At 48.7% G+C, this 15,291-nt stretch overlaps 1 protein-coding gene across 2 annotated transcripts in view; it reads left to right on the top strand.

The window, feature by feature from the left end:
• Positions 1-9,579, top strand: part of ANXA11 (annexin A11) — a 45,934-nt gene extending 36,355 nt beyond the window's left edge. For both annotated transcript variants that reach the window (XM_079136082.1, XM_079136083.1), the window contains 8 exons: positions 134-224; positions 584-663; positions 792-848; positions 2,383-2,476; positions 5,601-5,696; positions 6,947-7,005; positions 7,208-7,330; positions 8,776-9,579. In XM_079136082.1, the coding sequence (XP_078992208.1) occupies positions 134-224; positions 584-663; positions 792-848; positions 2,383-2,476; positions 5,601-5,696; positions 6,947-7,005; positions 7,208-7,330; positions 8,776-8,835 (660 nt within the window). In that variant the 3' untranslated portion in view covers positions 8,836-9,579. The remainder of the gene's footprint in view (positions 1-133; positions 225-583; positions 664-791; positions 849-2,382; positions 2,477-5,600; positions 5,697-6,946; positions 7,006-7,207; positions 7,331-8,775) is intronic.
• The last annotated feature ends 5,712 nt before the right edge of the window (positions 9,580-15,291 follow it).

Genomic DNA, 15,291 nt, shown 5'->3' with positions numbered 1-15,291 from the left:
ACTGGCTCCCAGGCCCAGGAACAGTGCCACAGGTCTGCCTCTGGGTCTGCAATTACAGTGTGGCATCTGCTGTCTTTCGCGGGTGCTGGTTAGGGTAATAGTGTGTGGTTTGCTGTGTTTTCTGCCTCTGCAGGGGGCTGGCACCGACGAAGCCTGCCTGATTGAGATCCTCGCTTCCCGCGGCAACGAGCACATCCGGGAACTGAGCAGAGCCTATAAAGCAGGTGCGCCTGGCCCCAGGGCCTCTGCCCCCTGCAGATGGCTCTGCAGGCCCGGCCTGGGCCACACCTCTCCCAGGGCCTCCTGCTCCTTTCTGGCCTCCTTATCACCCCATTTCCTGCCACTCCCAGCACATTGGGCTTTGACCCAGGCCCAGCCCTGCCTGCTCTTCACACACAAGCAGGTGACTAAGGTAAGGGGGGGCTGTGGTTTGGGCCACGCCTGTCAGAGGCCAGGGCAGCCTGGGGGTCACAGGTTGCATGTCTGGAGGGGCCATCTGGGCCCTCTGTCCTGTCTCACGGTTGACTGACCCTGCAATGGGCAGCTCCAGCTGGGGGTTGATGTCCTTGTGTCTCCCTTTCAGAATTCAAAAAGACCCTGGAGGAGGCCATCCGAAGTGACACGTCAGGGCACTTCCAGCGGCTCCTCATCTCTCTCTCTCAGGTGCCTTCCCCACAGTAGGAAACCAGAGAAGGGGGAATGGAGCAGGGAGGGAAGGGGCAGGAAACGGAGTGGGAAGAGCTAGGTGCCGCCAAGGGGAGGTCTTGACCCTACCACCTGCTTCCTTTCAGGGAAACCGGGATGAAAGCACAAACGTGGACATGTCCCTTGTCCAGAGAGATGTGCAGGTGAGTGTGATGACCAGGCCAGGTTTCCTAAATAAGGGGTGTCCCCCACTTTCTTCCTCCACAGAGAGGTGCTCTGGAAAAGACCAGTGGATACAGAGAGGGTCGCAGGTGCTTCAGGTTTCAGCTGCGCCCTGCCATTTATCCACTTTGTGACCTTCAGAAACCGCCCAATCTTCTGGGCTTTAGTTTCCCCACCTATAAAGGGGAACATGCAAGAAAATAAATATTGCAATGATTGATGGATGAGTCATGGATGTGGGATTTCACATGGCTTGGGACCTTTCTGGTATTGAGGCATGTGCACTGTTATGTTTGCACAGGGGCAGAATTAGCTCTTGCCCATTAAGTTTTTGAGGCTGCCACCTAGAAACCAGCTGACACTTCAGTTTTGCTTCCTGAGAATTGTGAGTTGCAGAGCAAAAGGGGAAGCCCAGGTGTGTGTGCTTCTCTGGAGAAGTCTGTGTTTCCTACTAGTGCATTTGGACCCTGGGGTGCTGGCTGCAGAGAGCCCCGTCCTTGTGGGAGGGGATGGCTGTACCTCCCACCAGCCCTCTGTTGAAGGCAGAGGTCTCATGCTCTCCCTCCTCCATGCCTGACTTCCTTCAGCCTCACCTTGACCTGCGGGATCACCAAGTACCTTCCCCTTGGTATTGGTGCCCATAGGTCTAAGTGCTGCTACCTGGGACCTGAAGGCATCTGGGGCAGAATTGCAAATTGTCGAGCATTTGGGACTCAGACCTTCAAAAGTTATTAACAGGCAAATGCAAATTCTGCCTCTTTGCAAACATAATGGTCTACGCTACATAAAACGGAGGAGGAAACGAATGAGGGGATGCCTCGTCCGTGACTGCAGCCTGCCTGCCCTTGTGATAGCCATTGTCTCCCATGTTCCTCCTTGTAGACGGGGAAACTGCTTCTCAAGGTTGGAAAATTGTCTGTAGAAATCTGGATTTCAGGATTCTGAGGAGTGGATCTGGCAGCTGCAGACTGTGTCCCTCGGTCCCAGAACTCAGCTGCTGCAGAGAAGCACTGTCCCTCTGAGTGGCTAGCTGTGGGGCTAGCTGTGGGGCCCCACTCTCGACATTAAAGCTGACCTACTTCCGTCAGTTGTTGCCCAGCTGGCCCTCTGGGGCTTTCGAGTTCACAACCCCAAATCAGATCCAGCCCTTGCATTTTAGAGCTGAGGAAAGGGCTCAGAGAGGGCCAGGGGCCTGCCTTGAGCCCAGCCTCTCCTTCCACCCCTTTTCTTCTCTGCATTGCTGCTCCCTTGGGCCGGTTAAGGAAGCTCTTTGCCTGATGGCCTTGGTTGTCCTGATCTGAGTGTCCCCCAGCCTCAGAATCCTCTGTGCCACTCAGAGGGGATGTGACCTGTTGACATCTGGTTCTGCAGTAGGGATTAGCAAATCTGTGCCCCAGCTGCCTCATTTCCTTCTCCTTAGGGGCCAGAGGGCCAGACACTGCCTGCCCGCTAGGTGACTTGGGCCAGGGGTCTGGAGTGAGGCCTGCTGTTGAACGTGTGCCGTCTTCTCCCCAGGAGCTGTATGCAGCTGGGGAGAACCGCCTGGGGACAGATGAGTCTAAGTTCAATGCAATCCTGTGCTCCCGGAGCCGGGCCCACCTGGTGGCAGGTAAGGCAGCCTGGGCCTCCCTGGGGCCAGTTCAAGGATATTGTGGAAAACATGCTTGCAGGAGGACTGGGCGGCTCCTCTCTGCCTGGGGCCTTTGCTTTCTCAAAAGTGCCCCCTAGTGGTGATTTAGAAGTTGCTCTCAAGTGTTTCCTGAATCAAAGCACTGATTCTGCAGGAAGCAAAGGGGAGGTGAGGAAGTGGGTCCTGTTGGCTATGCTGGAGTATGGCTTAGGTTGGGAGTGCCCTCTGGTGCAACTAAACGGGGTTCCAGGGTGGCATAAGACACCATCATAGCAGTGACTCTAGGCAACCTTTGTTTACTTGGTCAGCACGTACAACTGGAGCTCTGGCCATGACCTGCTGTTGGGAGGTGGAGAGGGAGTGGGGGTTGGAAAAGCAGAGCACCCCGGAGTCTCTGTTCGGGGGCTTCGCCTTGTTCAGGATACAGACGATAAGTAAGTACTGAGTAAAGTCTGTATCAGGTAGTAAATCCTGTAGAGAAAATAAGAAAGCTGGACATGGGGCTAGGGAGTAATGAAACAGGACCCAGGGGGAAGCGGTGGCAGTCTGCCCTGGCGCAGGGCTGTCTTACTGAAAACCCTGAAGGACACGCAGGCACAGAGGCCCTGTGCAGGCAACTCCCGGTGTGGCTGTCTCAGTGAAGTGGGCCATGTGGTTGGAGTGGATGGGGTGACTAAGTAGGAGGAGGCCCAGCTGGCTGGGTCCCAGAGTGCCCTGAGGAGGCGACATGCAAGGTCACTGGAGAGGAGAGTGTACCCCCTACCTGTGGGCATGCAGGGCAAGACATGCCCCGCATTCTGAGGCGACCTAGACCTAGCTTGTGTTGAGAAGAGAGTGCAAGGTTTGTGGCAGAGCAGAGGAACCCGTTGGGAAGCTGCTGCAGTGACCCCAGGGAGAAATGAGGTGGCCTGGGGGAGGGGGGGTGAAAGAGGTCCGTTTCTGGCCCTCCTTGTTGATGACTTGGACATGGAGAGTGGGAGAGAGAGAGGAGCCAAGCAAGTGGAAGAAGGCCGTGACCCTCCACTGAGATTGGGAAGCCTAGATGGCATGGGCATTACTAGGAGGAAAGGACCCCAGGAACCCAGAGCTAGAGGAGCCAGAAGCCAGTTGGGCTAATGAGCCTGGTAGTCAGGAGAGCTGTGGGCTGGAGGTGGGAGTCTGGGAGCTGTGAATGGTCAAGTGCTTGGGCCTCTGGACTGTAAGATGTCCCCTTGGCGGGGGACAGGGAGAGAGAACGTTGGTTTGAGGTCAGGGCCCTGGGGAGGACCCATGGAAAGGGCAGTCCTAGAGGCCAGCGGTATCGGAAGGAGTGAGGAGAGACCGGGAGTCCTGAGCATGGATAGCAGGGAGAGGGCTGGCCAGAGCTGCAGGGTGAGCGGGAGGTGAAACCCCAGCACACACCGAGCCTAGAATGCAGGTGCGAGGGGCGTGTGCCCTCCCCATTTCAAGAGGAGGGAGCAGGCTGTTGGGCAAGTGAATCTGGCCAACTTGGATTAGAACCCAGGCCCTTGGGCCCCGGGCACCCTTGTTGGCTTCCTCAGTATGCTGTCATGGAGGGCGGGGTTGAAGGTATTTTCACCCTGCTTATCATTTTTGATGAAGATAGACTACCAGAGTTCCCCGCAGAAGCCCATAAATCACAAGCATCATGACCGGGTGAGAAGAGCGGCACCTTCGAGAAAATACCAACTGCGATGGGCACTGGGCACGAGTGCAGCCGAAGTCACAGCTTTGCTGTGCAGATGGCACCAGTTTAGAGATGACACTGAGGGGCAGGCTGGGCAAGAAGAGAGTGGCGTGCAGAGCCGAGCCAGGGTCCAACCTCTGTCCACCCCTCCTCAGCTGTCCCAGGGAAGCAGGGCTGTGGGGACAGCATGGAGCAGTGCTGGCCCTGCTGGCCAGGCCTCCGCTCACAGTCAGGTCGAGCAGGTGGAACTGAGGGGACATGACTGAGGAGGAATGGCGTGGACATGGATGGGGGGTGCAGAAGGGTTGATGGGAGGGGACGCTGTCAGGCAGGGCAGGTTAGGATGTGATTTGCGTCAGCAGGTTGGCGAGGACCGTCCTTAGGAGGACGAGGTGAGCGAGGAATACTGGGCAGTACCCGTGACTTGTGACAGTCTGGCCACCTTGAGAGCTGGCAGGCATGTCGGTGGGGCTGTCCAGGGCACCTGGAGCCGAGCAGGAGAGGTAGCTCCTGGAGGGCCAGAGGCCTCCTCATGCGTGTCCTTAGCAGCTGTGACTGCTCTGACAAAAATACTACAGACTGAATGACTGACATGACAGAGATTTAATTTCTTATGGTTCTGGACACTTAAAGTCCAAAGATGAATCTGCCAGCAGGGTACCTTTTGGGGCCTCTCTTCCCGGCTGTGAATGGCCTCCTGTCACTGTGCCCTCACAGGGTCTCTCCTCTGTATACTGGCTCTGTGACCTACAGTGGGGTTATGGCCTGTAAGCTCACTGTAGTCGAAAATGTTAGTCAAAATGCATTTAAATCCAGGTGTAGTAGTATGCCCCTGCAGTCTCCAGGGACTCAGGAGGCTGAGGAAGGAGGATCACTTGAGCCCAGGAGTTAGAGACCAGCCTGGACAACATTAAAAGATCATGTCTCAAAAATTTTTTTTTATTTAATTAAAATAAAATGCATTTAGCAGTTAACTTACTGAAAATCACACTCTGCCTAGCCTGTCTTAGAGCCACTTAGGATGCTCACATTAATCGACAGTGGGGCGAAGTCATCTGGTACGGAGCCTGGTTTATAATAAAGTGTTAACTATCTCTTGTTATTCAGTGAATACTGTACTGAGTGTTGTATGTGGACTTTTGTAAGCACATAAAATTGTAAGTTGAATCATCATACGTTGCCGTCTGCCAGTACGCCGACCTCCCTGATCTTCCTTTGTCATGATCTCCTCTTATAGGGACACTGGTCAGGTTGGCTTAGGACCACTTAACAGCTTTGTTTTAATACAGGTACCTCTTTAAAGAGCATATCTTCAAATAGTTACATTCTGAGTTGATGGGGTTAAAAGTTCTCCTTCTGAATTTGGGGGGGGGGGAATCAATTTGATCTAGGGCATGCCCTTCTGTTTCCCGCTAGTTTTCAACGAGTATCAGAGGATGACGGGTCGTGACATCGAGAAGAGCATCTGCCGGGAGATGTCTGGGGACCTGGAGCAGGGCATGCTGGCTGTGGGTAGGTGTTGGGCTTGCCCCCACCCCAGGGGCCCCACGCACAGCAGTGGTCGGAGTGCTCACCGTCCTCCTGCTGAAGGGTGGTGGAGTGGAAGAACCACGGGATCCAGGGTTGCTAAATCCAGTTCCAAATGGTGGGAAGTCCTGCTGCTTCCCGGGTCATGGCAGAGTGAGCCCCCGCTGTTGCGGTCAGGGGTGGCTTGTTTATATTTCCAGAGCCCTCTGGAGAGGGAACTGCAGTGTGGGCATTAGTGGGAGAGCATCCAACTGCTATCCTGGAGGAAGGTGACTCATATCCTGCCAAGTTTCCTCTAAAAATACACCCCTGCAGGCAGTTGTCAGATGTTTGTGATGGAAACACGTGGAAAGATTTTAACTTGCAACAGCAAAACAGGCCTATGCCAGGGGAAGCTGGCCGGGCTTCCAGGATGGTGGGTGCCTCTCGAAGTGCCTGTGGCCTCTGGAGCAGGCCCCGCCCACTGCGTGGAAGGGTATCCTCCCCCTGCGCCTCTCACAACTGCTCTTTATACTCACTGGGAAAAGTGTTTGCCTTTTTTCCCCCCTCACTGTGTTTACCTTGGAGTTTTCTGAGTGGAACAGACAGCAAGTCCTCATTTCCTTACATGCCCCCATGTGTGTCTCTTGCTTGAACATTCTAGAGGGACACTAATTCTGCGCCGCTGCCCTTTCTCTGCGAGGCTCACGGTGCTCTGGTGGGTCCTTCCTGCCGGAAGGCAGTGTGATGCTCATCACTGCTCCCCTCCCCTCCCTGCACAGACCCCTGCATCACTGAGCTCCTGACCCCACTGGTTCTCACTCCTTTTGTTTTGTAGTACTGGGGTTGAACCCAGGGGGCTCCACTGAGCTACATCCCTGGCCCTTTTTATTTTTTACTTTGAGACAGTCTTACTAAATTGCCATGGCTGGCTTTGGACTTGGGATCCTTCTGCCTCAGCCTCCTGAGTAGCTGGGATTACAGGCGTGTACCACTGTGCCCCATGTTCTCACCCCTTTTACCAGGGTAGTTGCCAGGAGAGTTTGGGTTGGTGCCCAGGCTCTGTGAGCTTCTATTCCAAAGTCCTGGAGTCAGGATCATGGGATAATTGAGCCTGGGGGAGGCAGAGGAGGATGAGAGGAAGATGGAGGCAGTGATGGGTTTGACCTCTGGGCTTCCAAGAGGACATGTGGGTACTCTCTGCCTTTCCCAGCTGAGTTTTCTAATGATCTAGTTGTGCTGTGTTTGTTTTCTAGTGAAATGTCTCAAGAATACTCCAGCCTTCTTTGCTGAAAGGCTCAACAAGGCCATGAGGGTATGTAACTCCCATGTGCAGAGAGCCCAGGTCATCCCTGCATTAGCCCTACCTGGGCCTGGGACCGTGGGCTAAGCATAGAGGTCATGGAGAGACCTGAGCCAGGAGGTCCGAGCACTTTGGGGTGGGGCGGGGCTGAGGTTTGGGGCAGGTGAGTGGGTAGAAGACCTGTTACTCATGCTCTTGGGTGAACTCTCTTTAGGGAGCAGGAACAAAGGACAGGACCCTGATTCGCATCATGGTGTCTCGCAGTGAGATCGACCTCCTGGACATCAGAGCAGAGTATAAGCGGATGTATGGCAAGTCGCTGTACCACGACATCACGGTACGACGCCCTGGGGCTCGCTGGGATGGCTCTTGGTGTCCCCCTGTTTTCACCTTGCCCTTTCTGGACCAAGTGCTTGGGCTCTGGGCCACATGTGGCACCTTGTGGCTGGATCTCAGACTTGTTCTTTCAACTTGTACTTGTTTATCCAGTTGCCCCCGAACAACTAGTAAGTTTCTGAGGGCCAGGTATGTCTGGGCCTGCACCTCAGCTCCAGTACACCTGCTCAGTCAGTGCAAGGATGTGACCAACCATTGGTGTTAGAGAAACCTCAGGGCCTCCTGTACCTTGGCCGCGACCTTCAGAGTCCTAGCCACCCTGCGAATCTGATCCACCAGTGAGGACTTGTGCCCCAGAGGCTCCGTGGGGCTCATCTCTGGCTCGCTGATCGATTGCTTCTTTCCCTGGCTTTGCAGTGGAGACCATGTATAAGGCAGCTCAGAGCAAGGCCCTGAGTCATACCTGGGGGTCTAGCTGGGTTTTCCACTTTCTAGCTTTGTGATGTTGGGCAGCTTTCAAACCTCCCTGAGCCTGTCCCCATCATCTTTAAGATGAGGACAATGATAGTTCCTCCCTAGGAGCAGTGTGAACATGGAACCAAGAAGTCCATGCAAAGGGTCTGATCTACACTGGCTACTGTTGCATTACTGTGTGCCAGAGCCAGGTTGACAAAATTTATTCTTGTCTGGGTGACCTGACAGTGAAATTCCACGCTCAACATGAACCTTAAAATTGAAGTCACCAGGACCAGGTCCTGAATTCAGACTTGCTAGCATTTGACAGTTGCTGGGCTCATCTTTGAGAGAAACTGATCTCCATTTCTGTGGGGTAAAGATAAAGCTGTGAATAGCAGGGAACTAGCAATTCCTAATAGTATCTCCATGCGGATTGTGGCATCTGGAAGAAGCCAGAGGCCTTACTCTCAAAGAGCACAGTGGCAGGAAACAATTAGAAGTTGGCTGGGCCTGGCCGGCACTCCTAGAGGAAATGCAGTGGGTCAGACAGAGGAGAGGTCCTGGGAGCTGGGAGGCCTGAGTCGTAGCAGCATCTTCCATGGCGTGGTCATGGAGGTCATGCTCCCTGGGCAGGACATGTTGCATCATGGCAGAACCCGAGTTTGGTGCACAGTCAGTTTGCTGGGAAAGGATCAATATTGGTTAACCCTGCATAGTGGTTTTAGGCTGAATTTAAATTTTTTGCAATTATTCATTTGACTTTGATAACTGGGGTAAGTGCAGCTTTTTGTCTTTTAACGGGGACCTGGGGAAGGGGAAGGCTGAACTGCACCGAGGTCTGTGCTGCCTGCTGTAGGACCAGCAGGGTGGGAAGTTTCCCTCGGAGGGACCTGCTTCTCCTCAAGGGTGCTTGGGACAGAAGAAAATCAGGAACCAGGAGACTGGAAGTGCCCTGCCTCCCTTAACTGATGTCTTTGTTTCTGTGACCAGGGAGACACTTCAGGGGACTACCGGAAGATTCTGCTAAAGATCTGTGGTGGCAATGACTGAGTAGTGACCACTGAGCAGTGACCGGTGGCTCACATCTGCCCACTGCAGGCAGTGGTGATGCCCGGAAAAAGCCAAAGGAGCACCCGCTTCTCACAAATCCACAGAATAGCCCCAAGGTGCACTGCTGTCCCCGAGCCTTGGCCCTGCCCTTCCTGCCCTTCCCAGTCCACTTATCATGTCGTGCTGAAGGGCCTGGGTGGGGCTAGAGCTCTCTCAAGGTGCGTCTCCTCTCCACCCCTCAGCCTCTTGCTGTTAAGGTAGATATTTTATTTCCCGATTCATGCAGTCATTCCTCACTGCTTGTGACTAAGACTCTTAGCTTCATTTTAGTCATGTGATTTTATATTTCTATTTGGAGGCATATTTTCTTTTTTTTCAATCATCATTACCAGACAAATGCTTACAAGTCTGTTTACTACACACATATATCTGGTGAGAGCAGTGGGGTGGGTAGAGCACCCTGTCCTCACCAAGGACAAAAGGGAGGACCTGTAAGGGTAATATTTGCATCTGGTGAGAATGTGTCATAGGCTTTGTTTTTGCCCGACTCACTCCTTTTTAGAAAAACAAAAAAGGCTAGAAAGTCATTTGTTCCATCATCCATGTAAAACCATGAGAACAAAGCCGGTTCCCTGCCAATGACAGGGCTCCTTGTAGTTTGGAATGTGCCTTAAACCTGAATGTCTGTAGCCAAAAACTGTTTTAAGATTAAAGTCAGCAAGCTCTGGAATGTTCTGGAAATGACTTCCTGGTGCCAGCTTGTTTTTTTCTGCTTCATGGCTCAGGGGTTCCCATCTTACTAGCCAGTGAAAATTTGTACAACTTGAAGTAGAAATTTGGGAGCATAAGCTAATTTACAGGGATTGGGTTCTAAGAATATGAGGAGGTGGATATGGACCCAATGCAAGGTAACTACAGGCTAGAGGACTGTGTGCACTTATTGCAGTCTCTCCAGGGGCAAAGACACTAACTGCCTTGCAGAGTTACTGGGTCAACACTGTGGATTATGCTCAGGATAAGGGAAGACATGCAGCCGTACAGGCATCTTCTTAAAGAGAGCTACACTGGGCCTTGGCTGCTTTTTGGAGATGGTAGTCAAGGCCAGTCCATGCTACATGTCTGTTCTCACTTCTGAAAGGGCTACTAGAATATGAAGTACCAGCCAGGCATGGTGACACAAGCCTGTAATCCCAGCTACTTGAGAGATGGAGGCAAGAGGATTGCAAATTTGGAGCCAACCTGGTCAACTTAGAAGACCTGTTTCAAAGTAAAACTAAAAAGGTTGAGGATGTAGCTCAGTGCTTGCCTTGTGTGTGTCAGGCCCTGGGTTCAATCCCCAACATCACCAAACAACAGAAAGATGAAGCACAAGGTAAATTCAGCTCTGAGTGAGTTTTCAGCATCTGTAGGGCAAGTGAGGTATTTTTCTTATTTTTGCCTATCAAACCTGAAAGCTCTCTGTGCCTGGGTTCCTTTAAGGGACATCAACACTCAGTCCTCCATCAGGCCCCATGCAAATCTCTTCTCAGTAAATTCAAGTCCCCAGCTATTCCAGGGACTATTATCCACAGCTCCTGCTGCTGGGAAAGCTGCCCCTTGGTCTGACACTGGCATTCACACTGAGCCCTCTTCGTCTCATAGTAAGAACTGATGTCCTACAGCAGGAAAAACTCTGGGCTGCAAGTCAGGCATTGCTATTCTGATGTCGACTCAGCTGGTGATTTGTCTTGTGACCCTGGAGAAGTTGCAGCCCCTCTTTGGGCCTTTGTAAAATGAGGAGTAAACTAGATCAGAGCTTCCTAAATTTTAATGTGGTCCACAAAAATGGTGAGATAGGGAACTCCTAAAGTCTGTTTCTTTGAAAAAGCAAAGAAGCTGGTAAAACTCTCAGAATCAACTTTATTGGAACTCTGGAAACAGTTCACAGCAACCAAGTGAATGCTTACGGGAAGAAAAAGGTGAACTCAGTATGAGAGCTGCGCTGTATTTCGGCTTACTGTAGTACCATTCTCCAGCTTGACCTCGGCGTCAAAAACGATGTTCCTCAATCCCCTTAAATCTTTGTAACACTGGAGCGAACAGCTAAATAGATACTGTTCTCAATAATAATTATCAAGCTGTCGTGTTATGCCCTGAAAGATTAACTCTAACTTTTGTTTGGCCTAATTTGGAACTTTCTCAGGGTGAAGGTGTCAGCTGGGGAAGGGAGGGTCATTTCAAAGTCAATGTTTTAGCCACTGATACCTAGGGAGACGGATAATAGTTGGGCAAACAGGAGATGAATTAGGAACTTTAGAGAGGAAAGGCTAGAGAGTGAGGTGCTTTAGGAAATAAAGTGTTTGAAGAGCTCACACATGCTCCTGCGAGTCTAGAGGATCACGCACAGGCCCAGTCCTGGGTGTTGAGAAAGACTTGAGAAAGTCCTAAGCTCACATCTGCGGCTCACCTTTATGCTCTGCACGAGCAGGAAGTGAAGGCTAAGGCAGAGTTATAAACTGCCTGAATGACAGGTGTGGCTCAGATGGAACATCCAAAAGACTGGGGGTTTCTGTTTGTTCCAGATGTTTAGGGAAACCTGTGACTCACTGACTGACCAAGCTAGCCAAACAGACTGACCACACTTGACAAAGAGTACAACTTTAAAGCATTAGATCAAGAAAGTCATTAAGTATCAGTCCCAGGACTGGGGGGAAATAAAAGTCACTAAATAAACAAACTACAATGAACAGCAATAACAAACCCGTGCAAAGGGAGAATTTCATTTTCTAAGTTACCATACTATACTGTTCAAAACAAAAAAGTATGGCTCCCACACAAGACAGAAGGACTTGTTATAGAAACAAGAAGCACTCAACAAACATGAAAAAATGTTCACCATCTTTAGTAATAAGAGAAATGCAAATCAAAACTATACTAAGATTCCATCTCACCCCAATTAGAATGGCGATTATCAAGAATACAAGCAACAATAGGTGTTGGAGAGGATGTGGGGAAAAAGGTTGACTCCTACATTGCTGCTAGGGCTGCAAATTAGTGCAGCCACTCTGGAAAGCAGTGTGGAGATTCCTTAGAAAACTTGGAATGGACCTACCATTTGACCCAGCTATCCCACTCCTCGGCCTATACCCAAAGGACTTAAAATCAGCATACTACAGAGATACAGCCACATCAATGTTCATAGCTGCTCAATTCACAATAGCCAGACTATGGAACCAACCTAGATGCCCTTCAATTGATGAATGGATAAAGAAACTGTGGTGTATATATATATATATATACAATGGAATATTACTCAGCCATAAAAAATGATAAAATTATGGCATTTGCAGGCAAATGGATGAAATTGGAGAATATCATGCTAAGTGAGATAAGCCAATCTAAAAAATCCAAAAGACGAATGATCTCACTGATAAGTGGATGATGACACGTAATGGGGGGTGAGAGGGGGGCAAGAATGGAGGAAGGAGGGACTGGATAGAGGGAAAAGAGAGGTGGGAGGGGTGGGGGGAAGGAAAAAATAACGGAATGAATCAAACATCATTACTCTGTAAGTGTATGAATATGCAAATGGTATGCTATTACTCCATGTACAAACTGAAACAACATGTATCCCATTTGTTTACAATAAAAAAATATATATATATTTAAAAAAAAAAAAAACAGACATACTTACCAACGATGTTAAATCAATTGGGAAAAAACAAAACAAAACCCGAAAACTCAAAGAAACCATCAACAAAGAACTAAAGGAATCCAGTAGAACCAAATAGAAAATACCAATAAAGGGAAATTATAAAAAGAATGAAATTGAAATTCTGTAATTAAAAAGCATAACAATAAGTGAGGAATTCACTAGAAGGGTTCAAGAGAAGATTTGAGAAGTCAGAAGAGTCAGCAAATTTCAAGGTAGGTCAATTAGGGGTACCAGTCTGAGGAGCAGAAAGGAAAAAAAAAAAAAAATGAAGAATTAAAAGACCTTAAGGAAATCGCTAGACCCCAGCAGATATACCAACATACACATAGGAAAATCACAGGAGAGGAGAGAGAAAGTAGCAAAAATACTTGAAAAAAAGTGGCTGAAAACTTACACATTTGGTGAAAGGCATCCAAGGAGTTCAACGAGTTTTAAACAGGATAAAAGACATCCACACTGAGATACACTGTGACCAAACTGACCTACCTAAGAAAGAAGAATCTGGAAAGCAGCAAGAGAAGCAATTTGTCATGTCCAAGTTATCTTCAATAAGACTAACAGACAATTCAAAAAAGATAATAAAACATTGGAGATAACAATTTTTTGCTAGTAGACATCATACATGTATTGCTAAGTCTTTCAAGCCAAAATAAAGGCTACTAGACAGTAACTAAAAGCCACATGAAGAAATAAAACCAATAAAGGTGATTGCAAAGGTCAGTATTAATGTATTTTTTGGTGTGTAACAACTCTTTTTTTCTTTTTTTCCTCATATGATTGATTGATTGATTTTGGTGCCAGAGATTAAACCCAGAGGTACTTAATCACTGAGCTACCACATCATCTTTCCCTTTCCTTTCCATTCTAGAGGAAGTGGATAAATTCCTAGAAACAGAAATTATCAAACTGATTCAAGAACATCCAGAAAATGTAGATAGACCTAAAACAAAGGGATTAAATCAGTGATCAAAGAATTTACAGAAAAAAAAAAAACAAAAAAAGCCCAAGCTCAGATGACTTCACTGGTGAATTCCATCAAATGTTTAAAGAAAAATTAACTCCTTTTCAAACTGAAAAAAAGGAATACACTTCTTAATTCATCTATGAGACTAGCATGACTCCAATACCAAAGCCAAAGACATCACAAGAAAATCACAGACCAATATCTCTTACAGGTACAAAAATCCTCAGCCAAATCCAGCAACATATTAAAATGACTGTGCATCTTGCCAAAGTGGGATTTATCCCAGGAATGTAAGGGTCATGCAGTATACAAAACCCAAAATTAATGTGTTATTAATAAAACAAAATGAGAGGATCCTATTTGATCCTCTTATTCATTATAGAAAAAGCATTTGAAAAAACCCAACACGTTCGTGATTGAAAAGAGCACTCAAGAAACTAAGCATAGAAGGGAAACATCTCAATCTGATAGAAGGCATCTATGCAAAGTCTATGCACAGCTGTTGTGTAAAACTGTTTGGCTGTTCTTCAAAAAGTTGAACAGTTACTATTTGGTTCAGCAGTTTTATTCCTAGGCACATACTCAAGGAAATGAGAACATCTATCTACACAAAAAATTTGTGAATAATTAAGTGAGTAAATTACAGCATTATGCATATTCACCTGTAAGTGCAAACAGCCCAAATGGCCATTAATTGATGCTTGGATGAATAAAATGTGGTACATCCATTCAATGGAACATCAGTCAACCATGAAAAGGAAGGTACTGCTACATGAACAACAAGGACAGACCTTAAAACATGTTCAGTGAAAGAAGCCAGATACCAGGGGCCATATATCATATAATTCCTTTATATAAAATATCCAGAGAGGCAAGTCCATAGAGAGAAAGGTTAGTGGTTTTCAGGGGCCTGGATGCGAGAGAGAATGGGAAGTGACTGCCTAATAGTTGCAGGGTGTGATGGAAACGTTCTGAATTAGATGGTGATGATTGTACCTCAGGGTGGATACACTGGAAGCCACTGAATTTGTAGTTTAAACTGGTTAAAATGGTGAATTTTATGTAAATTTTACTTTAATGGGAAAAAGAGTTTTAAAGGGGCTAGAGGTAAGTCTCAGTGGCAGAGCCAGAACTTGGTGGTGGTGGGTTTCATCCCCAGCACCAGGGTAGTGGGAGTGGGGGTCTTCATGAACATGAAAATGTCCCCAGGAATCTCATTAAGATGCCAATTCTGATTGAGGAGATCTGCATGGGGTCCAAGACCCTGTGTTTCTTTCTCTCTGTGTTTGTGTGTGTACTGGGGACAGATACCCAGGGCTTGGCCACATACTAGGCAAGCACTGTACCACCCCCAGCCCTTTTAAAGTTTTTTTTTTTTTTTTTTTTTTTTAATTTTTTTATTAAGACAGAGTCTCATTAAGTTGCATAAGATGGCTTTGAACTTGTGATCTTCTTGCCAGTTTCCTGAGCATCTGTGTGCCACTGAGCTCTACTAAAATCTGTGTTTCTGAGAAGTTCCAGGGTGGTGCTGTTGCTGTTTTGCTAGGGCCTAAGTTTGAGTAGCAGGGCTGCTTACAGGGCCTTTCTGCTGTGTCCCTGTGATGACTCTAGGCGTCAAGAGTCTCACCTCTGGGTACCACCCCTATCCAGTCTGTCCCTATAAATAAGGAGGGCTGAAGCACAAACGGCAGGGTGCTCCCAGATCTGAGCCCAGAAGGGGACGGGAGCCTCAGGGCATGGAAGAAGAGGGAGAAGGGACTGTGGCTATAGGGGTCACCTTCAGCATACACACAGGCGA

This window comes from Sciurus vulgaris, assembly GCF_902686455.1.
Source record: "Sciurus vulgaris genome assembly, chromosome: 4".
Classification (NCBI taxonomy): Eukaryota; Metazoa; Chordata; class Mammalia; order Rodentia; family Sciuridae; genus Sciurus; species Sciurus vulgaris.
Note: the sequence above shows the minus strand (reverse complement) of the source record. Positions and strands in the feature narration are given on the sequence as shown.